This window comes from Tursiops truncatus, chromosome 2 (genome assembly GCF_011762595.2).
Source record: "Tursiops truncatus isolate mTurTru1 chromosome 2, mTurTru1.mat.Y, whole genome shotgun sequence".
Lineage (NCBI taxonomy): Eukaryota > Metazoa > Chordata > Mammalia > Artiodactyla > Delphinidae > Tursiops > Tursiops truncatus.
This window is the reverse complement of record NC_047035.1, coordinates 112347278-112371168: the sequence shown is the minus strand read 5'-3', so window position 1 is coordinate 112371168 and position 23891 is coordinate 112347278. Positions and strand designations below refer to the sequence as shown.

The window sequence follows — 23891 nt, the reverse complement described above, 5'->3', positions numbered from 1 at the left end:
AGAAGACATGAGGAGGAAGAACAGGTAAGAGTTTTAAGTAACTGATGGGGTCTCAGAAGAATCGAAAGTGCTTCTGAACCTGGTTAGTGAGAAGCATGAATGACAACGTAGAGCACAGAAGTAGTAGCACATAGGCATTTTCTTCTCACAGTCTCATCCCCAATCTTAATGACATGCACCAGTCTTTTTAAAAGATATTTGCCAAGCTCATGCTTTTTAACATAAACTTTCAAGAGTGAAAATACATTTCTTCTTCTCTTTAAATTTAGGAAGTAATGGTTGCTGATGATCTGGAAAGTGAGGTAGGATGATAAGTTTTACTTTAAAGCTGTAAATTGTTGTGTAAATCGAAGATAACATTGCAGTAGAGGTTTAAGTCCTGAACTGACGTGGAGACAGAATTCTCTTTTTGGTTATTGCTCAAAGGAAAAAACAAAACCTATGTGTGACTGTAAAATTATGTGTTGAGTATAGTGGCGTGGGTTATTGTAGGCATTTTCTTGTTACTGAAATGAGCCTCTAAATGGCTCATTTTCTATGAAACTTTTCATGAAAAGATATAAAATTCTAAGCATTATAGAGAAAATGTCTGAAAATGATAAGATTTAAAACAAACCACAGAAATTTGAATTTTTCATAATATTGTTTGTGTATATTATTAGTATAGTTCTACAAATTTTGAACTCTACTAATAGTTAAAAATTGACCAGGTTAGGGCTTCCCTGGTGGCACAGTGGTTAAGAATCCACCTGCCAACGCAGGGGACACGGGTTCAATCCCTGGCCTGGGAAGATCCCACGTGCCACGGAGCAACTAAGCCCGTGCACCACAACTACTGAGCCTATGCTCTAGAGCCTGCGAGCCACAACTACTGAAGCCTGTGCACCTAGAGCCCGTGCTCCGCAACAAGAGAAGCCACTACAATGAGAAGCCTGCACACCGCAAGGAAGAGTAGCCCCCGCTCGCCGCAGCTAGAGAAAGCTCACGCATGGCAACAAAGACCCAACACAGCCAAAAAAAAAAAAAAAGTTCCGTTTTTTTAAAAAAAAAAATTGACCAGGTTAGAGAATTCATTAACTATAGTCCTCAAAGTAATTCTAATTCACATTTTCTAAAACACATTTTTAACACAATTTCAAGCACAGGGTGATTTTGCTCTGTATTTATTTCTTTCCATTTCAGAAAGAAAAGCTGAAGTCCCTTTTGGCAGCTAAAGAAAAGCAACATGAAGAAAGCCTAAGAGCTATTGAGGCTCTGAAAAATAGATTCAAGTATTTTGAGGTATAGAAAGCTTAAATAATTTATTTCATGTAACTCATAATGGGCCGTGGTAAAGGGCTTGAAGTCAGGCTTGAATTTGAATTATCACTCTCTTCTTTATAGTGTGACCTCGGGCAATTTATTTAAAGTCTCTGAGCTTTGTGCTGCTTTGGCAAAATTGGGGTGATTGTCCTTTTTTCCACAGAGTTGTTTTAAAGGTTAAATGAGATCATTGAAATTGACTAAACTGACATTTAGTTCAGTTCCAGTTTCTCTTCCCCAGCCTTCCTCTTTGTCATCTTTACCTTTTCAAGACATACTTTTACCTGTAAAATTATAATGATTATGATGGTGTTAATAAAAAGCATCATTTAAGTGAAAAGCAGTAATCCCAGGATTATCTCAGAAATGACCTTGTGCATATATGGATTTGTTTGGTGAGAGTAGTGTGTTAATAAGGCTCAGATCATATACTTATCTTTTCTTGGCTCAATTAGCTCTTAGTTTTTCCAGGACTATGTTTTTTTTTTGTTTGTTTTGTTTTTTTTGCGGTATGTGGGCCTCTCACTGTTGTGGCCTCTCCCGTTGTGGGGCACAGGCTCCGGATGCGCAGGCCCAGTGGCTATGGCTCACGGGCCCAGCCTCTCTGCGGCATGTGGGATCTTCCCGGACCGGGGCACGAACCCATGTCCCCTGCATCGGCAGGCGGGTTCTCAACCGCTGCGCCACCAGGGAAGCCCCCAAGACTATGTTTTCTTTAAACTTTTAATCAAAATACAATATACATTAAAAAGAACATGTTAAAGTGAATAAGTTGAAGAATTTTCACAAATCTAACATCCCAGATCAGGAAACACCACATAACTAGTACCCAGAAGCCTCCTCACGCTTGCTCCTTGCACCAAGGGTGACCACTCTCCAGACTTTTAACTGCATAGATTTGTTCTGCAAGGCCAAAATATATATTTTATAAATGTTGTTCATCATTGGGGTCACTGAAGAGAGTGGCTGATTCAATGTGAGTCTTTTATCTTTATTGTGGAATATAACTCCAAAGTACATAACAAAAGTAAATTTTTTGTGTGTAAATTTTAAAATATGGGTGTAGCTATGAAAAAGAATGTAAAGACATGGATGTATCTCAAGACATAATGTTGCATGAAAGAAATCAGACACGAAGAGCACATACTGCCTGACTCCTTTTCTGTGAAGTGCAGAACTAGACAAAGCTAATCTATGCTAATACAGGTCAGAATAGAGGCCACCCTTTGGTGGCCGGTTACTGACCAGGACGGGGCATGAAGAAGCTTCTGGGCGTGCTAGACAAGTTCTATATCTTGATCTGAGTTGTAATTACACAAAGTATACATATGCAAAAATTCATTGCACTGTATACTTGTGTACTTTATTGCAGGTGAGTTATGCCTTGATACATTAAAAAAAAAACCAACCAAAAACCTGTGTTTATATTTATAGACTGAATTCTGAAATTATTTAGAAACAGTTTTATAAGCTAAAAAACAGTCTAGTATAGGGCCTTCTATCTTTTTTCACATTTGAAGACTTTTTTTAAGGTTAGTAGTGAAACTAGTGATAGCTAACAAGTTCATGACCCCCAACCGTGTGCCAGAAATTGCTTTGTGCACTTTACCTGCATTTAATAAACACATCAACTTGGTATGGTATGTTTTCATTTTATCTCCACTTCATAAGTGAAGAGACTGAGGCAAAAAGCAGTTTACCCGTGCGGGGTTTTATAAATAAGAGTAAGTGTCAGAGCCAGAGCTTGAACTCAGGCAGTTTGTGCCCCTAACTACAATACTAGTTTTACACTCAGCTGGAGAAGATACAGAAGTGTATGTGGGCCTTTGAAGTATTCATCAAAGTTTGACACCTATAATTGGGTACTGTTTTTGTGTTATTTTTCTCCTAAGAGTAGACTCCCATGTCTTAAGAATAGATGGTTTTCTGTAGCTTCAGACAAGTCTGTAACTTTGAATGAGGTTATTATAAACTATAGGAAAATACTTACTGTTTCTTATAAAACAACATGTATTTATTTCAGAAAAATTTAAAAATATAGTTAAACTAAAAGTAGAAAATAAACACACCTATAAGCCCAGCACTCTTAGCACCTGACATCCTTTCAGACCTTTGTTTGTACATAACTTGTGTTATGTACATGAATTCAACAGGTAGTCTTATTATTTATCCTGTTCTGTAAGTTTTTGCACTCAATATAATGGGGGCATTTTCCCCAGTCAGATGAATTTTTATACTAGAAATTATTTATAACCTTCAAAAAGAAAATTCCAGGGTCCACTTTATATGTGACCCAGTATTTATGAGAGCAGTCCTTAAAAACTAAGGAATCATAATTTATAAATATTGAATATCCACTACCATATCATCTCACATACTTAAAAGTCTTCATAAACTGCCAACAGAATTGCTGTGTTACGTGTAATACTTAATATGTAGGCATTTTCCTTATAGAGCAGGTTTGGGAAAACATGGATATTTTAGAACAAGGCTAATTTTATGTTGTAACTCATGCATTTGTTTTCATTTGAGTCATCAAGTCAAGGTAATGAACCCAAACTAAGTTTTTTGAACTCCTTATGTGCCTTGGCCTCCCCTTACCCATTCATGTATAAGCCCATTTACTACCTATTACAGACTCTAGTATTAAATATTACTTAGAACAAAGAGCTTACCTAAGTTTACAGATATTTTTCCATACCCTTGGGGCAATAAGTATTAATGGGACATTAATTTAGTTATGGAACTGTGGGCCGTTTTTATCATGGTCACCTATCAGAGTCTGACACATAGCTATTAGTACTAATATAGACGGATACACAAACATGAAGTACATCTGCATACCTTTACTCTCAAAAGTATAGTATTTTAATTTATGTTAGGTTCTTTGTGTCTGGCTTACTTGGGATAAGGAGCAATCCAAATATATTTTAACTCAGAGTATCTAAAATTTCTCTATTATTCTCCTTTTCCTAACTGATGTATTGATGGATTTATTATGAACTATATGTAGCTCTTTGCCTCAGTTTCATTTCCTGCTCTCTGTCTCCTTTTACCTTCAAAGGTAATTGGTGTTCCATAAATTCTGAAAGAGGGGGTTAGGCTAATGTTTCACAGGCGATGAGGTAGGGTTCGTGCTCCCCAAAGGTGGTAAAGTAAATTGGTTTATAGAGGTGAATGTGGCATTTCCTTCCTTTGAAGTAAAGAAACAGCAGAGAGTATGCATTCAACGTTGTTTCATTTCATTTGGAGCTTTTTTTTTTTTTTTTCTGTTGAGCAGTCAAGTTTTTCCTTGAAATACTTGGCTGCTTTTATTAAAATGCTGAGTGAAGTAGTTTATTCCCAACTGATCTCTCTAACTGTGTTCTGCCTTTCTGTGAGTTCGAGTAGAATAATACCCAGGAGAAACAAGGAATGTTGAAAATGTGGTTTTAATGACTGGATCATTTAGAGCTAAAATAGATACAGAATTTAACAAAATGAAGCAGTATTCACCTAAAATGTTTTAATGTGTCCTTCTGATTTCAGAGCAATCATTTAGGATCGGGAAGTCATTTCAGTAACAGTAAGTATAAAAGTAAAGATTATCATTACAGTTCACACAGTTCAAGCAAAAAAAAGAATGTTTATGCCTCTTTATTTCGTCTAACTGTATATGATATTCCTGCTGCAAAACTTCATCCAACTACTTGTGTGTTATACCTCAACATGGAACTAGGAAGAGATTAAAATGACTCCTGTAGTCTCTAACATAAAATCTGGTAATCACTGAGGCTCTGATTTTCCTTAGGACCTAGATTTTTAAATTGTATATTGTACGCATTACCAAATTTGCCTTGTCGCATGTTAGACATTTATCTTGTGATATTTGGTGCCTGCTTTTTATGGAAAGAGACGTAAACATAGTTTTCTGATTTGGAGAAATCTTTGGATATAGTCTCAATGCAGGTAAGCATTTTAAAATTAGATGTTCCATAAATATTTATTACTTTAAGACTATACATAATTTTCCCTTTTGTTTATTCTCCAATTTTAAACAATTTCTCTAGAAAAATCTAATTTTTTGCTTCTTGTTGAATATTAAATTATCCGTTAGCTAACTACAATCGAAATATTTATCCTATAAATTGCAAAGAACACCATTTTTATTTTAACTAATATACATATTTCATAATAATCATTTAACTTATTTAGTCTAACAATTTTACATAATTCAAAAAACTAACTTAGTGGGACTTCCCTGGTGGTCCAGTGGTTAAGAATCCGCCTTCCAATGCAGGGGATGTGGGTTCGATCCCTGGTTGGGGAACTAAGATCCCACACGCCATGGGGCAACTAAGCCCGCGCACTGCAACTACTGAGCCCACGCACCTCAACTAGAGAGCTCGCGTGCTGCAAACTACAGAGCCCATGCTCTCTGGAGCCCGTACGCCGCAACTACTGAGCCCGTACGCTGCCACTACTGCAGTGAAGAGCCCGTGTGCCGCGACTAAGACCTGACACAGCCAAAAATAAATAAATAAAATATAAAAACCAACTTAGTATCTATTCAAAAGAATATACATACTTTCCTTATGTATATAGGAATAATAAGGAAAAATATGGATATTTTAGAACAAGGATAATTTTATGTTGTAACTCATGCTTCTTTTTTACTTGAATAATAAAGGAGATAATAACACCAAATTAATGCTTAGCCTTCTTTGATATGGATATTTAAGATATCATTTATTTGGACTTATTTAGGAAAAGAAGATATGCTTCTTAAACAAGGTCAAATGTACATGACAGACTCACAGGTAATATTTTATTTTAAAATATATTTATAAAAATAATTGTGCCTTTTTAAAAAGAGGAAAAGAGCATTGTATATTTATCATCTATATGTACATTGAATAAGGTTTTGATTATCAAAGAAAAGTTGGCCTTGTGGTCTTGAGTTTAATAAAAGCAGATATTGCTGTGTCTAGGGCCCTCTAGAGTATTTTTGGTGACAGTGACTTAAACAAGAGATTTGAATTACAATTTCATTGTCTTTGACAGTAGCCCTCTATTCTTTAACAGCAGTTGGTCACCTCTTCATATTTGCCCATTAAAGGGGGAGACAGGTATGAATAATTCAAAAGGCATTTGTCTTGACTTTTAAATGTATTGTTCCTTGCATTCAAATATATATTCTATATTTTGGAAATTCACCACAAAATAAAGCTTCCAAGGCAGAGTGTTATCTGATTTTCTTACTTGTTTAACTGCTCCTCAGTTTTAGTTTCCAATAAATACAAGGTTTGCATTTTTAGTACCTTCTGTGAACTGCAGAACTGATAAATATTTGGTCTTTTAAAGGTTTTTTTACATACTTTCTTCTGTAGAAGAGTGAATTAGCCTATATGATGTCTAAGATCACTCTAAGCTGGAAACTTCTAAGATTGTAAGTTGAGAGACTGATTGTCAATCAACTGAATAATATTTAAGAACATAAGATAAATATTTGATTGTAATAAAATAAGTATGGAAATTGTGAAGCTGTGTAAGTAGTTTGTTGGTAGATGATAGTAGTCTTAGTCTAAAGATAACTGGTAAGTTGAAAGATAATTAGAAGCAGACTGAGGCTGAGAAATTATTCCATGTTGTGAATTTTCCTCTTCATCCATGGGAAGGCAGTGTGGATTGAAATGAACAACAGTAAAACCTGCCTATTAAAATAGTGGGTTGTACTCATAGCACATGGCTTTTTTACTCATAGCACATGACTTTAAAAGAGCCCTTACTGTAATAGGGTGGCTGGGGAAAAATAGAAATAGTTAATCTTTCATGGTTATATGTTCTGATACTTATGAAATATTTCAATGAGAACTTAAATTGTACTTCTTTTTGTTAGCATGTAATAGAGGAAACAAGATGTCAATCCAACTTTGTAGTAAGATCGTAGGCTAAGTTCTAATTTATCTTTCTTTTTGAGAGAAGAAAACGTGTTTCTATTTTGTGAGTTGCTTAACATCATTCTCTTGACAATTCTTATACTAGCTAGGATTATTTTGGTAATATTTTTATAATTTAAACAACAGTACACTGGAGTTAACATTGAGGGAACTTAGAAGTCAATATATGTTATTAGAAAATAATATTCTGTGGAATTATTTGCAGATGTAAAATTGTGAAAGCCTTGTTTTTACTCAAGGGTTCTGATGACTTTCTTCAGAATTTGAAGTTCTAAGCACATTATATGCCATAAAACATAGAAATAGTAAATGTATGTTGATAAAGTTGATATTCATGTGTGGGTAGGTATTACCAATGGTAAGTTTGGTAAATAAGTTTGGTAAGTAAGTAAGTGTCTTCTTTAGGCTTTTGGAATTGATATTTTATTTTATTATTATTATTTTTGCAGTGTACTTCCACAGGTATGCCAGCCCATATGCAAAGCAGATCTATGTTAAGACCACTAGAACTGGCCTTACCTAATCAAACCTCATATTCAGAAAATGAAATTTTAAAGAAAGAATTAGAAGCAATGAGAACTTTCTGTGATTCTGCAAAACAAGACAGACTCAAGCTCCAAAATGAACTGGCTCACAAGGTGGCAGAGTGCAAAGCCTTAGCATTGGAATGTGAAAGGGTCAAAGAGGATTCAGATGAGCAGATAAAGCAACTAGAAGATGCCTTGAAAGATGTTCAGAAGAGAATGTATGAGTCAGAAGGTAAAGTGAAACAAATGCAGACACATTTTCTTGCCCTGAAAGAGCACCTAACAAGCGACGCAGCTACTGGGAACCACAGACTGACAGAAGAACTGAAGGATCAGTTGAAAGACATGAAAGTGAAATATGAAGGTGCGTCTGCAGAAGTGGGGAAATTAAGAAACCAAATCAAACAAAATGAGATGTTAGTCGAAGAGTTTAAGAGGGATGAAGGCAAGCTAATGGAAGAGACTAAGCGACTGCAGAAGGAATTGAGCATGTGTGAACTGGAGCGAGAGAAGAGAGGGAGAAAGGTCACCGAGATGGAAGGCCAGTTAAAGGACTTGTCATCCAAGCTGGCCCTTTCCATTCCGGCAGAGAAATTTGAAAACATGAAGAGCTTGTTGTCAAATGAAGTAAATGAGAAGGCAAAAAAATTAATAGAGATGGAAAGGGAATATGAAAGATCACTTAGCGAAATTAGACCGTTAAAGAGAGAACTTGAGAATTTGAAGGCCAAACTGGCTCAGCAGGTCAAGCCGGAAGAACATGAGCAGCTCAAGAGCAGATTAGAGCAAAAGTCAGGAGAACTTGGGAAGAGAATCAGTGAGTTAACGTCGAAAAATCAGACACTACAGAAGGAGATCGAAAAGGTCTATCTGGATAATAAGCTCCTCAACCAACAAGTGCATAACTTAACGACTGAAATGAAAAATCATTACGTCCCTTTAAAAGTAAGTGAAGAAATGAAAAAGTCACGTGATGTAATTGTTGATGATTTGAATAAAAAGCTTTCAGATGTGACACACAAATACACAGAAAAGAAGTTGGAAATGGAGAAATTGCTGATGGAAAATGCCAGTTTAAGTAAGAACGTTAGCCACCTGGAAACTGTGTTCATACCTCCAGAGAAACACGAAAAAGAGATAATGGCCCTGAAATCTAATATTGTTGAACTTAAGAAGCAGCTATCTGAACTTGATAAAAAATGTGGTGATGACCAAGAGAAAATATATTCGCTCACATCTGAAAACACTGACTTGAAAAAGATAATGAGTAATCAGTATGTGCCAGTGAAAACCCACGAAGAGATTAAAACTGCTTTGAGTAGCACATTGGATAAAACCAGCAGAGAATTAGTAGACGTGAAGAAGAAGTGTGAAGATATAAATCAAGAATTTGTGAAAATAAAAGATGAGAATGAAATATTAAAAAGAAACCTGGAGAACACTCAGAACCAAATAAAAGCTGAGTACATAAGCCTAAGAGAGCACGAGGAAAAGATGAGTGCTGTGAGGAAGAGCATGAAGAAGGTCCAGGACAACAGTGCCGAAATATTGGCTAACTACAAAAAAGGCCAGGAGGAGATTGTAACACTGCATGCCGAGATCGAGGCCCAGAAAAGGGAACTTGACACAATACAAGAATGCATCAAGCTAAAATATGCCCCAATTATCAGCTTTGAAGAGTGTGAGAGAAAATTTAAAGCTACCGAGAAAGAACTAAAAGAACAGTTATCCGAGCAGACACAAAAGTATCACATCAGCGAAGAAGAGGCCAAGAAGTGCAAGCAAGAAAACGACAAGTTAAAGAAGGAGATCCTCACTCTTCAGAAGGATCTAAAGGATAAAAATGTTCTTGTTGAGAATTCTCATGAAATGGAAAGAGCATTAAGCAGAAAAACAGAAGAGCTGAACAGACAGTTAAAAGACCTGTTGCAGAAATACACAGAGGTAAAGAACGAGAAAGAGAAGCTGGTGGAGGAAAATGCCAAGCACACCTCTGAGATGCTTGCAGCACAAACTCTTTTGCAGAAACAGCATGTTCCACTGGAACAGGTTGAGGTCCTGAAAAAGTCTCTTAATGGCACAATTGAGATGCTTAAGGAAGAACTGAAGAGTAAGCAAAGGTGTTATGAGAAAGAGCAGCAGACAGTGACCCAACTGCGGCAGATGCTGGAGAATCAGAAGAACTCCTCGGTGCCCCTGGCAGAGCATCTGCAGATTAAGGAAGCATTTGAGAAAGAAGTTGGAATCATAAAAGCTAGCTTGAGAGAAAAGGAAGAAGAGAGCCAAAACAAAACCAAAGAGGTCTCCAAACTCCAGTCTGAGATTCAGAATACGAAACAAGCATTAAAAAAATTAGAGACTAGGGAGGTGGTTGATTTGTCTAAATATAAAGCAACGAAAAGTGATTTGGAGACACAGATTTCCAACTTAAATGAAAAATTGGCCAATCTGAATAGGAAGTATGAGGAAGTATGTGAGGAGGTTTTGCATGCCAAAAAGAAGGAACTGTCTGCAAAAGATGAGAAGGAATTGCTCCATTTCAGCATTGAGCAAGAAATCAAGGATCAGCAGGAACGATGCGATAAGTCCTTAACAACAATCACAGAGTTACAGAGAAGAATACAGGAATCCGCCAAACAGATCGAAGCTAAAGATAATAAGGTAATAATAATACTTTAGGTAAGCATGTCTTGGTGTTGGAAACCCCAGAGCAGAACTGCCAGAGTAGAATAGGACTCTTTACCATAGCACTCCACAAGACAAGTTTACAAAAGCATTAACAAAGTGACCATTAAATGCCACCTTTTTAGTTTGACTATGAGTATGCAAAAAAAAAAAAAAAGAATTGGAGTTGACAAAAAGGTAAAGTCACACAAACAAAAATCAAAAGTAGTTTTCCTTTTGTTTCCTCAACTGGTACAGCCAAGAATTGAGGTAAGATGGGGAAACTCAAGATTCACTTGCCTCAAAAATGAATGGTCAAAACCCAGTGGGTTTTAAGGTACCTAAAGAATGGTGAGGGAGAGGAGGAAAAAATACTGTGTTTCTGGGCTGTGAGAAACTAAGGATGCTGCAGAGCTCACCAGACTTGATCTTGGCACTCACCCATACCAGTAAATTGAGCCCTCCAACTCATTGTACATCCTTTCCCCGTATCTTCCTACAGACAGAATATCTTGCCCCTCCTTTCTACCTGCTTAAATCCTCTACATTCCTTAATGCCCACATCATCACTTAACCCTCCTTCCTAAAGCCTTCATTGGCCAATCTAGCCTACAGTAAACTGTTCCTCTTCCAAAATGCATGTTGTATTTTGGTTTTGCCATCCATTTACAACATATATATTACCGTGTCAGAATGATGTGGTTGGGACTTCCCTGGTGGTCCAGTGGTTAACACTCCACGCTCCCAATGCAGGGGGCCTGGGTTCAATCCCTGGTCAGGGAACTAGATCCCACATGCCACAACTAAATATCCCACCCGTGTGCCGCAACTAAGACCCGGCACTGCCAAATAAATAAATATTTTTTAAAAAAATGATGTGGTTAGTCTGTCCAACCAGTTTTTTTTGCAGTATGTGGGCCTCTCACTGTTGTGGCCTCTCCCGTTGCGGAGCACAGGCTCCGGACGCGCAGGCCCAGCGGCCATGGCTCACAGGCCCAGCCGCTCCGCGGCATGTGGGATCTTCCCGGACCGGGGCATGAACCCGTGTCCCCTGCATCGGCAGGCGGACTCTCAACCACTGTGCCACCAGGGAAGCCCTTTCCAACTAGTTTTTAAGAGCAGGTTCATAACTTATGTTTCCATCTTATCATTCATTCTCATGGTACAATTTACAGAATAGGTGCTCAATAATATTTTCAGTACTGGTAGTTGAATAAAGTATGTACTATGAAGATGAGAAATCAGGGAGATTGAGTTCAGTTTTACCCATTCAACAAATAATTATTAAATGCCTTCTACCTGCAAGGTACTATGCTTAATGCTGGGGATGTAGTGACAAGTGAAAGCAGACACAGCCCCAGCCCTCCTCAGTGGACAGGTACAAGTACTGACTTTCTGACATGTCTGCTCATATGACCCAGAATTTTAGTGCTCTCAGCTTTGTGGAAGTCAGTTATGAATATAATGTATAATTATAATAGCAAGTTATTAATATCTACTTACAATTGTCGCTATTTATTAAGCATATACTACATACCAAACATGTATTTATGATTTCATTTAATTTTCTTAACTATGAAAGGTTTCGCCCTTACTGAGAGGAAATTATATATTGCACATACTGTTGATAACAATCTTGACAGCATTCATTCCTCAACTTTCTGGTATATAAAGATAAATTTTGTGTCTCAAGGAATGAGTTCTGTGTAAAGATGTTCATTGTAAGTGAATAAGTGACTAATACATGTTTCTCCCACAACTCCTTTGTTTTTTTATAAGATAACTGAACTGCTCAGCGATGTGGAAGGACTAAAACAAGCACTCAGTGGCCTTTCCCAGCTCACCTGCGCGAGCAGGGGTCCCAGTAAGAGGCAGAGTCAGCTGATTGGCAGTCTGCAGCACCAGGTCAAGTCCCTGCAGCAGCAGCTGGCGGTGAGTAACCGGGGCCTGTAGGGCTTCGTGCTGATCTGTGCAGGGTCTCGTTTGTTTGTTGGTAAAATCTCATTTAGAAACCAGATTGATCTTCGGCTATGTTCAGATCCAAGAATGTAATCATTTTTGCTAATAGTTACTTATACTAATGATATAATATCATTTTTTGTGTGCTTACTGTATACCAGGCACTACACTAAACATTTTACATACTTGATATTTAAACTTGATCTTCACAATCCTACAAGGTTTTATCCCCCCTATTTAATCCTTAAGGAAACAAAGATGAAAATATGCCTGGGGTCATACAGCTAGGATTTAATCCTGGGACTTGCTGACTCCAAATCTGATAGCTTTCCAACTGTAGCACACTCTCTAAAATATTGGTCCACTAAACTGAAGGAAGTTTTTTTAATAGTCTTTTATCCTTATGAATGAAGGTAGGCATTCCTATGGTTTTATACATTATATCCTTACATATTAAAAGAAAACATCTGTGTATATATATTCATATAGATACCTATATGGATATGTACCTCCTTTATATATTAAAAGAAAGCATCTGGATTAAGAAGCTGAAGTTGGGATCTCAGTTCTAAGCCCTGCCACTTAAAAGAGAGTGACATGGAACATTCCTCTTAACCCTTGGCTTCCTCATCCATAAAAATAGGATAATATGAACTGATTGTTTGTTTGCTTTTTTAATTGGATGAGCTATGGGGCTAAGTAAAACATAGCCCAACCAAATGTAAATTGTTGGGTAATATTTTCCTATTCTATAGAAGTTTGTCATGAGTTATTTTTGAATAGAAGAAAGTTATTTTTTAAAGTGTTCATTTTATGACACCGTTGCCCTACAGATTAATGATGACGTATTACTGATTTGGATCTTATCGAAAGGATATGGTAGTCTCTTCAGTATTCAGAAATATGTTTATTATGTTCATGGCACTATGCTAAGTACTGTCAGGGATAAAGAGAGTGTACAGTTCCTGTCCCCAAGGAGTTCTGGGCAGTTAGGCAAAATATAGATCCATGAAAAGTAAAATAACGAGACAAAAAATATCAAATATAGAACTAAGAATATGATCCCAGATTCTAAGTGATATGAATTCCCAGGAAGGAAAGATTACTGATGTGGTGGGAGCTGGTTTCAAAGAGGAAGGGAGTACCTGGCCGGAACTTGTAGATAGATGGTGTTCGGGTAGGTGGAAGGAAAATAGAGACTCTCCCTGGCAAAGGAAATAGTGTGAAGGAAGGCATGGAGGTGGAATCAAGTGGCATGCCCCAGGGGTAGTAAAAGGCTGCTCAGCCTGGCTAGGCATGGGAGCTGTGTTTGAGGTCAAGTTGTAGAGACTGTTGAGAATCAAGCTGATGAGTTTGATTTCTCTCTTATATCTAATGAGGTGTCACCCAAGGTTTTTGAGTCAAAAGTGATGCGAGGAAAGAGCTACCTCAGTCTTGGAAGCATGAAAAGGAATAAAGTCTAGAGACAGAGGATGAGATGGGAAGTTTCTGCAATAATCCAAAGCATAAATTGATAAGTATTTGGGTAATTCATGGCATTAGATATGAACTCAGGCAATAATTTCATGTTACCTAGGGTAAGTGCATTGCTTTCACTGTGAATGTTCCCACACATTCTTTAGAAAAGTTTATACTATTGTTATGCAATGGAATTTTGCATCTGGTGGGTCCAAGGTGGTTTGTTTTAAGAAGTAGCAGGAGCACTTTAATAATACTACCGTGTAGGGCTTCCCTGGTGGCGCAGTGGTTGAGAGTCCGCCTGCCGATGCAGGGGACACGAGTTCCTGCCCTGGTCCGGGAAGATCCCACATGCCGCGGAGCGGCTGGGCCCGTGAGCCATGGCCGCTGAGCCTGTGCGTCCAGAGCCTGTGCTCCGCAACGGTAGAGGCCACAACAGTGAGAGGCCCGCGTACCGCAAAAAAAAAAATAGTACTACTACCGTGTAGAAGCATCAAGCCTGAGGACAGCATTGTCACAAGCCTTCATGTGGTTGAAAATGTGAATGCTGATATTCTGATCTGTCCATCTTTCCACACTTGTAGGATGCTGACAGACAGCACCAAGAAGTAATTGCAATTTATCGGACACACCTTCTTAGTGCTGCACAGGTAAAGAAGAACTACTCCTTTGGCTAGGATATTGTTTCAGAGAAAATAATTTTTTATTTTCCAGTAAATTTATGTGAAAGTCATTGATGTTTAAAGTAGTTGAACCCCCATATGCTTATTTTAAAATCGTTTCTTTTAATCATGGCTTGCATTATCTCCCAGAGAAATTTACAAAGCTGTATGGCAACACAGCATCTTAAATTTAGTGTTGTCTCCATCTGCTTGTCATTCATTTTATAGACAGTTTGGCAACATGTGATGGCAGCACACGTTAATGGTATTGCTAGCTGGAGATGATGCCTTGACATCCACACATGTCTGTTAGCTAAAAGAGGAGAGTAGGACGGACTTCATTGTTTCTTGGTAGCTCAGGAGTGTTTCTTTGAAAGGTAGAGAATACCAAAAAAGTGCAAAAATGACAAGTAAAATGTGCACAGAATTTTAATAATTTAAGAAAAAAGTGGTTCTGCTAGAATATCAATAATATTTATTTGTTGAGCCTTAATCTCAGTGAAGCAGAAGACTACGAATTGCCCTCTTTGGGGGGTGTAATGAGAAAGCTATTAAAAGAAATCACACTAAGAAACATGTTTAACATATGAAGGATTTTATATTTAATGCTCTAGAAACCCTGTGATCAGCATCTCCAAAATTCTCAGATTCTGGGGGGAAGACAATCGAGACAATGTTAGAATGGCAAGTGAGATGTAATAGAAATTGTTTAGGATTTGAAGTGTCCACACTGAAAAAAAAAAGGTGTTGAGAGAAAACTTCAGAGAAGATCATCATTTAAAAAAAAAAGGAAAGAAAAAACTAGGTTAAATAATAAAAAGGAAGAGATTTTGCGATATCAAATTCTTGAAATAAAAGAGCCTGCCTTTTCTATAGGAGATGAGGGGGAAACCAATGTAAAAGAATGAATGATATGATAAAGCATCTTTGGCTACTTTCTTTTTAGTAGATAGACGATAAGCTGGGGTTTGAAAGTATATTATTATTGCAATTATTCAAAACTATTGACGGGCGGCAGAATGGGGAGTTCTTTGGAGGGAAAACAGTAGAAAAGTGTAGAAGATCTGTGTTAGTGAGGGTGAGGAACTCACTTGGCTCTGATACTGGCCAAGGGGGGAACAGCATACTCTTGCTGAAAGACCGCAAACTGACAAGGCTTTCAACTTTTTTTCATGTATGCTTCTGAAATTCAAAATTATTTTCCACTGACTCCTAATGAAACATAACAAAAGCAATTGGCATCTGAAATAGTCTTGCCTTCTGGCATCATAAAGTTAACTAAGAAATTCAGTTTAGTCAACTATGGCTAATGTTTGGAATTTAAACATCCTGCTGTTATAGAAACAGATTTTGGAAGCAAAACTTTTTATATTAATAGGAACTGTTATGCTGAAACCCATTCAAGTGCTCAAGCAAAGAAAAAGGGAAGGGGGGGTGTTTTAAGCCCACCATACTGACTTGCATTTAATCAACCTCTTGCCGTCTTTTTAACTTTAAAGTGTCTCTTTCTAAATTTAAGCGGATAAACATTCATGTAAAAAGGTCTCAACCTAACCAGTAAAGGAGGAAATGCAAATAAACAAGGAGGTACCATTTTTCAATTCTGGGATGGGCAAATTTTAAACAAGATGATAGTCTGTAGCATTGGCCAGGGCATTGTGGGAAATGGGCATTTATACCCTGCTGGTGGGAGTGTAAATCGTTATTATCTCTATACAGGGATATTTGTAGTACTTAGCAAAATTTAAAAATTGAGTCTGCTTTTTTGGCCTAGCAATTTCTTCCCTAGGAATCTGCCCATAAAGATTGGAAACCCCATAAGTGCCCATCATTAGGAGGATGAATAAAGAAATTATGATACATCCATACAGTGGAATATTACACAACAATTTAAAATAATTAAGGCAGGGAATTCCCTGGCGGTCCAGTGGTTAAGACTCGGGCTTTCACTGCCGTGGACCTGGGTTCGATCCCTGGTTGGGGAACTAGGATCCCACAAGCCGCGTGGTGTGGCCAATCAATCAATAAAATAATTAAGGCAATAACTAGGTGAAAGGGCAAGTTGCAAAATAATATATATGATCCTATTTATGTAAAAAAGATAAATATGGGTATTTTTCATTAGTTACTTTTCTAATAAAAAAAATAAAACTCAGCAGAAGCAAAAAAAAATTTCCTTTTAGTTTACTTTGCTCATCTGTAACTTATGCTACCCCTATCATCTGAGCCATTATGTAAAAAAAAGAAAGAGGTTTGTCCGTCTCTTCTCTGATAATAGATGTTAAGAGCAACTGATGTGCACTACTTTTAAATTGATTTTCTCTATTTCTGTGATAGAGCTCTACTCTGTTTTCCAATAAAACCTTTAGAATATCACCACGATGGTGAGGATTTAGCATTTGGTGAATCACAACCAGCAAGGTTCTATTATAAAGCCCTTGTCTTTAGAATTTGTGTGTAAATGAAGATGACATAAAATATTTCTCCCCTTTCTTCTTTCTCCCAAGGGTCACATGGATGAAGATGTGCAGGCGGCCTTACTCCAGATCATACAGATGCGGCAAGGGCTTGTGTGCTAGCATCAGCACCCACCAGCCGATGCTGGCTTTCCCTGCTGGTGCTGAGCATTCTGTGTGCAACTCCATGGCCTTTCTGGACCTCACTTTCCCTCAGCTTTCCCTGCTGGTGCTAGTATAATTAAAATAAAGTATATTTTGATCCATTAGTAGGTTTTTAACTTAGACAAATACGTTACTGAGTTTTTCAATATCAGTTCAAATCTTATATTCTTTATACGTTAATTTTACAATTAGATAAACAACATAACACTTTGCCTTGGATTGGCTACTTATTTTTAATTGATTGAGTACTCAATAAAACATGAGTCATATGAGTGGGTCCATATGAAGAGGGATTAGGCTGAAATAATTATTAAAGTTTTCTTCCAGAGAAATTAATTGGGTTGGTAGCAACTTTTAAGTGGATCAAGAGATCTTTCAGATGTTCAGTCAAGCCATGAGACCTAATGCAGTTTCAAGGAATGCATGGTAACTTGGCTGGCCAAGTTCCATTTTTATTAAAGTAACTTAATGAGTGCTTTTGACTTCTTTTGGAGGTACAGATATTTTTTCTCTCTACACTAGTAAGTATTATGCCTTTTAAAATAAATTTCTTTTCACAAATGGTTTGCAGTGCTAAATTACATTTAGGCTAAGAACAGGCAAGGGTGGAATATATCAGGAATTTATAATAAAATTTCCTCATAATCTCCGCAGCGGTATCTTAATTTTCACTTGTAATGACTTTTCTTTTTACAGTATGAAGAGAACTATGATAAATGGTATACTGGATTTTTCAAAGTGTCAAAAATGTTAGACTTTTTTTAGTAATTACTCTGACATTTGCTACTGTAGTAGCAAAGCACTCATTATATATTCATCCTCCAAATGCTTTGTACTTATTTATAGGAAAATTGCACTAATGAGATTAATAATGTGAAATGCATTTTTTTTGCAAAATTAGCATTAGAAAATTGATTTTAGAAGACAGATCTTTAAGGTTTTAGACAAAAGTGCAATAACATTGTAAACTGTAAGAATATAGATAGCAAGAAAATAATGAAATTGGGCATGTTTATAGTAAATATTATAACCAACCATTTTTATTAACTACATCTCATTAAGGAAAGTTTATATGTTTTGTTATTTTATTAATATTTTATTTACAGTTCAGATTGAAAATGACTAATTTGACTGTTAGCAAATAAACTAAACAAATGAATCATTGCAGCTAAGCTTTTTAAATTGCAAAATGTGCCTTAGCAATAATCTTTGAGCATCCTGAACCAGATTTTTGATCCCATTTTTGTGTAATAACAAGGACAAAGGACCATCAAAATATCAATAACTTATTCCACCAAAGAATAAGCCATTGTGTTTCTTCAGTATAGAAACAGAAGCGAAAAGTCAGAAACGGATTTCTTTTGAATTCTTTAGGTAGGTATATACAATAAACAATGTTTGGATTCTTTAATTTTTATATTTAATGTTTTCCTTCAGCATGAGCTCTGTGTCATGAGTTTTAGGTCACCTATTGAAGCTCTAGAGTAGAGAAGTTCTTAACTGAATACTTACATTTCAGTGTTATATTTTCCTTATTAGGGGTGGGAAGGGAACCCCTATATGGGTTTATATATGTTTTATTTTGTCTTCAACCATCAATAAAATGTTTTCTGTGAAATATTGTTTTGAACATCTTGTAAGAGATTTACACGGTAAACCAATCCATTTGCTATTTTTGGAGAATTTGGGGGAGAGAATGATAGAATGCAAAGTATAGATGATGACACCCATTTTCAGTTAGCTATGTAGAATGCAATATCAAGTAACCTTGAATTAATCCCATTTTCTCATTCACTCACCTTTGGGTCAAAGGCAGAGCTTGCATGTACAACACTGAAGGCGAAAGCTTCTTAGATAGTTAACAAATGGAACATGCACAATGGGTGATGCTGGTTTCTTTGCTATTCTGTATTCAGGAAGACTATGAAGTCTGAACTTAGGCCAAGAGGAAAATCAGTTGTCTAAGATGTGAGTGCTGTCTGAAAGAATCACTGAATTCCTTTTGGAGCGCAGTCCTTTGTTGAAAGCTTTATTACTATTGGTTGCTTGTTTTTTTTTTCTTATCATTCCCGCTTCATCAGAAAATCTCATTCCTTTTGATAGAGGGTCAGTGTTATAAAGAACTATTAAAATAAAATCAAATATTAATGCAATGAACATCTTAAAATTTAATAATACAGTGACTCTAATCACTAGCTACACCTGTGCTATTCTAAAATTCCAGATGAATTTAGCTTAATCTTTCTTATAGCTTGTTTTTTATTTAAACCTTTCCTCTTGACCCTAACCAACATTATACAGTTTAAATTTTTCTATTATTCTAAATGCATTGGATAATCGCTGCTTTAAAAATCTTGTAGCTTTAGAACATGAGCACTTTTTTCCCCCAGTGTTATCCAGTTTTCTTCTAACAAGGACCTAAATATTGTTCTCATACACGAGCTTCTTATCTACTGAGAATGTGGTTCATGTTTTCAGTCCACTTGTTTCAAAGAAGAAAAGGGAAGAGTTTCAAATTAATTTTTGGTGTCCATGATGACTAGATACATCAGTGCCTGCTTACACTAATGCCAAGTGGGAAGTAGTAGTGGTTACAAGCTTCTTTTGACATCTGCTTCACCATGGTGGAAGAAAACTGCTTCTTGTTGCCTCTTTATTTTCCTCGTCACTAGATTCTGCAACCTTGTGGTGATCCTTTTTCATCTTACAAGTTCTGTGCATCAAAGTCATGGCAGTACCTCTGGCACCAAAATAAGGATTGAAAGAGAATTGCCTGTGATAATCATGCAAAATGTGGTTGCACATGTCTGGCAGGGGAAGAAGAACCTGGACCTTATTCCTGGCTGCTAAATGTTGTGAATAAATTTCAGAGAGGAAAAAAACAATTATTATGAGTAATTTTCAGAAAGAGAAAAAAAGCAAATGGCACCATAAAATATATCGTGCACAAAATGTAAAATGGAAAATACATATTTCAGCTCCCATTTCATTCAGTGATGTCTCCAACTAAACTGGATTTAAGACTTTGTTGTTGGAAATTAAATTCTTCCCTGTGTTTTGGTCTTGGCTGTTTGAAACAAGACTGTCTATACTAGCCTCTCCAGGTAAATACTAACCTGCTTCTTAACGTGGCTTCTGTTTCTTACAGTATATATGGACCTTTGGCTCATGAGAGTCATGAATGTAGAGATTTAAAGAAAAAAATAAAGAAGAAACTGCAGCAAAGATGGCATTCCAATAAGACTCCCTGGGCAGTGAGAGTGCTTGTATTGAGCATAATAGAGCATGTGGCATCATTTATGCGTTAGAGGGCATTTTCATTATCTGTGCCTGCATGAGCAAACATTGATGATGAATGAATTCAACCAAAAAGAGAAGGTTACAAAAATGTCATATGTAAATTTTAAAAAGCCAAGATTTGTGAGGGTTGCTTCTCCAGTTATAAGTGTGTGTGTGTATACACATACATACATCACGTGCATATATATATATAGTGAAATAATAGAAGGGACATCGATAAAAACAATGCCCTTTATAATTGATATTTGGCATCAAGTTTACTTAATGAGCCCAATTTTTATATTTTAAACAGGTTTGCAATTTTTTTTTCAAGGTAACAGAATATTCTGAATTCAGGAAAGAGTTTAGAGAGGTTATTGCCTTCTTAATAATTTAGAGCTTCTATTGCTCTGCCAAGTCAGAAGATTAACATTTAATAGAAGAAAATTATATATCTGTAATTCAGTCATGGCTATAAGATCAGATGGATTTTACATTAAGTGAAAAAGATGTCGAGCATTTAAGGACCATTAAACTACAGGACTCTTTTATTGGGTTTTAAGGCCTCCGAGCCCAGGTCCTGCTGTGAAGAGTATTTATTTTTACATGTACAGAACACACTAAGGATGGGAAAAGGGCATACATTTTAAAAGAAAATAGGCCATGAAAAAGTGTGATTTTCCACATTGTGAACAGCTACCATTCAGATTTAATCTTTTTAAATAATAATTAGTTTTATGCATCATTAAGTAGCTTTCTTACAGGCTGGAAGAATATGGTGAAGTCCACTTTAAAAGTGGTACCTGCAGGAAATCCAAGTAGCTGGGTACCCTCCGTTGACATTTCACTTTGAGGAACCACATTTCTAATAGTTTCCAGGTAGCTCAACATTGTAAAGAATTTAAGTTTGAAAATGCCTTCTCCAGTGGTCCTTAAGGACTATGAAAACAAAAGACCTAGAGAGAAGTGACTACTAATAAACGTCTACCTTTTTCTAGTGATGCCCACATTGTCAAGGAAGGACTGGAATTTGACTCTTGAGAAGAACCACTTACCTACGGGGAGAAATTCTGCACCATCCAAAAGTCTGCACCATCCCTTTCATTAAGTGCGTATAACAATTGACATTGTTGCAGTTAAATCATGACAAGCGATATCTTAAATAATATAAACTTTTCTTACTATTTGCATCGTACCTCCTGTCCCATTCCCACCTCCAAAAACTGGGGAAGAATTTTATGTAGGAGTTTAAGAACAAATAGACTCAGGGAGGATGGAGGAAAGGAGTTAATGTAATTTGTAACTTTTTTCCCTACAATGTCCAAACAAATTTTGTGATTTTCTTTCTTGCTATTCTAGGATTTTTTTAATTGCTTTCAACTAAAGTGGCACCTTATGGGCTGTTTCAGAAATTCTCTTTAGGATTTAAAAATGAAGCCGCTTCATATTCAGAGTCTTCCTGCTAAAATCTGTTAAGCCAAAATAAAAATGACTGCTACTTAAAATTTTTCCCCTCTTTGTTGTTGCTACAAAGATTGTCTCACAGGAGTTGCAAGTTCCCACTCATGCACAATTAAAAACTCTTCTTTGTACAAATGGAGAGAGATGAACAATCACAGGGTTGCCAGCACAAGTCCTAAGGATTGAAGTGTATACGCCTCAATCAAATAAAGAGGGGCTGCTCTCTTGAGCTTGGAGGCTTGTTCTGAGAAAGTGAATTTTTCCAGTTGGCCTTAATCCCTAAGCAGTATAGCTCCTTTAAAGCCATCTTTATTCATTCACACCAATTGACACTTTAAGAAATTCCCCCAGCTACTGTTCATCTAAGTCTAAATATATCTGTTAGAGTCGAATGCATTTAAGAGGATTTGCAATCTGTGATTATCCAAAATACTATTCATTGTCAATATTTTTGGTGTGCCATAGCCAATCTTGTTATTATAATGTACATAGCCACTTAACTGCAGCAAAGCCTGAATACATCACAGCAACTGGAGTAACCTGAGGAGGGCTTGTCTCCAGCTCTGTGCTACCATTCTGGCACAGCTTGTTGTGTGGTTATGAACATCAGAAAGAATCCCTTAATATGCTCTTGCTCTCCTTCCAGACCCTTTTGGGCAATCTCACCCTCTGTGTTCTCTAAGTGGAGAGCAGTTACCAGGACAACAGAGAATTTGAGAAAGATTTAATTGTGATCTGGTGTCTAACCAGAATAAGGAACTAGTGCCTTGAATTTACATTTTAGGTTCCCAAGGAAATGTCAATATGCATATTTATTATTTTTGCCCTACCTCATTACAAAAAAGATTTTAAGGTGGCTCGCAATTTTCTTCTTAATATGGGTGAGGGAGAGGGGAATGGTAAATACTAAAAGGATAGGAAAAGCAGGCAACAGCTTGGGATCCAGAAAACATGCCATGAATACCGTAATATTCTGCTTACTTTTCTGGAACTGGCCTCAATTTGACTCTACTTTCTACCAGCCAATGCAAAGAAGTGAACATCACATATGTGAGGCACAGCATCCATTAGGAAGAGCACAGTTATTCCTGGTTGTGAAGCCGGCCAGCCTTTCCCCCATGGGTCCAGCACATCATTTCAAACCGGAGTAAAAACTCCCTTTGGGGCACATGCCATGAGATAAACAGGGTGCATCTTCCTAAGTGCTTCCATCGGACTTGATGGTAAGAAACATAAGCTATTTTGTAAATAACTTTTAAATTTTGGAATAATGCGGTGACTAATATGCAGTGACTAAGAGTAAGAATAGTCCACATTTTGGGTCTATTTGGGTCCACGAGGAAGAATTCACTTTTTTCTTTCACCTTATTTTTTTTTATTGTAGTACAGTTGATTTACAATCGTGTGTTAGTTTCAGGTGAATAACTTAGTGATTCAGTATTTTTGCAGATTATATTCCTTTATAGATTATTACATGACATTGGGTATAATTCCCTGTGCTATACAGTAAATCCTTGTTGCTTATCTATTTAATACATAGTAGTTTGTATCTGTTAATCCCACACCCCTAATTTTCCCCCACTTTGGTAACCACAAGTTTGTTTTCTGTGTCTGTAAGTCTGTTTCTCTTCTGTATATAGATTTATTTGTATTATTTTCTAGATTCCACGTATAAGTGATATCGAACGGTATTTGTCTTTCTCTGTTTGACCTATTTCACTAAGCATAATATTCTCACTAAGCATACTGTATATATGTGTCTGTGTATATATATATATATATATACACAGACACACACACACACACATATATACCACATCTTAAAGTAGTCCAATCATCTGTTGGACACTTGGGTTCCTTCCATGTCTTGACTATTGTAAATAGTGCTATTATGAACATTGGGGTGCGTGTATCTTTTTGAATTAGAGTTTTCATCTTTTCTGGATATATGCCCAGGAGTGGGATTGCTGGATCATATGGTAGCTCTATTTTAAGTTTTTTAAAGGATCTCCGTAATGT

At 36.7% G+C, this 23891-nt stretch overlaps 1 protein-coding gene across 4 annotated transcripts in view; it reads left to right on the top strand.

Moving 5' to 3' along the window:
• Window positions 1-18750, top strand: part of UACA (uveal autoantigen with coiled-coil domains and ankyrin repeats) — a 98419-nt gene extending 79669 nt beyond the window's left edge. For 3 of the 4 annotated variants that reach the window (XM_033851925.2, XM_004311850.4, XM_004311851.4), the window contains exons 12-19: window positions 270-302; window positions 1183-1281; window positions 4831-4867; window positions 6049-6101; window positions 7691-10429; window positions 12212-12364; window positions 14434-14499; window positions 17019-18750. In XM_033851925.2, the coding sequence (XP_033707816.1) occupies window positions 270-302; window positions 1183-1281; window positions 4831-4867; window positions 6049-6101; window positions 7691-10429; window positions 12212-12364; window positions 14434-14499; window positions 17019-17090 (3252 nt within the window). In that variant the 3' untranslated portion in view covers window positions 17091-18750. The remainder of the gene's footprint in view (window positions 1-269; window positions 303-1182; window positions 1282-4830; window positions 4868-6048; window positions 6102-7690; window positions 10430-12211; window positions 12365-14433; window positions 14500-17018) is intronic. The other variant, XM_019949053.3, reaches the window with a different exon arrangement.
• The last annotated feature ends 5141 nt before the right edge of the window (window positions 18751-23891 follow it).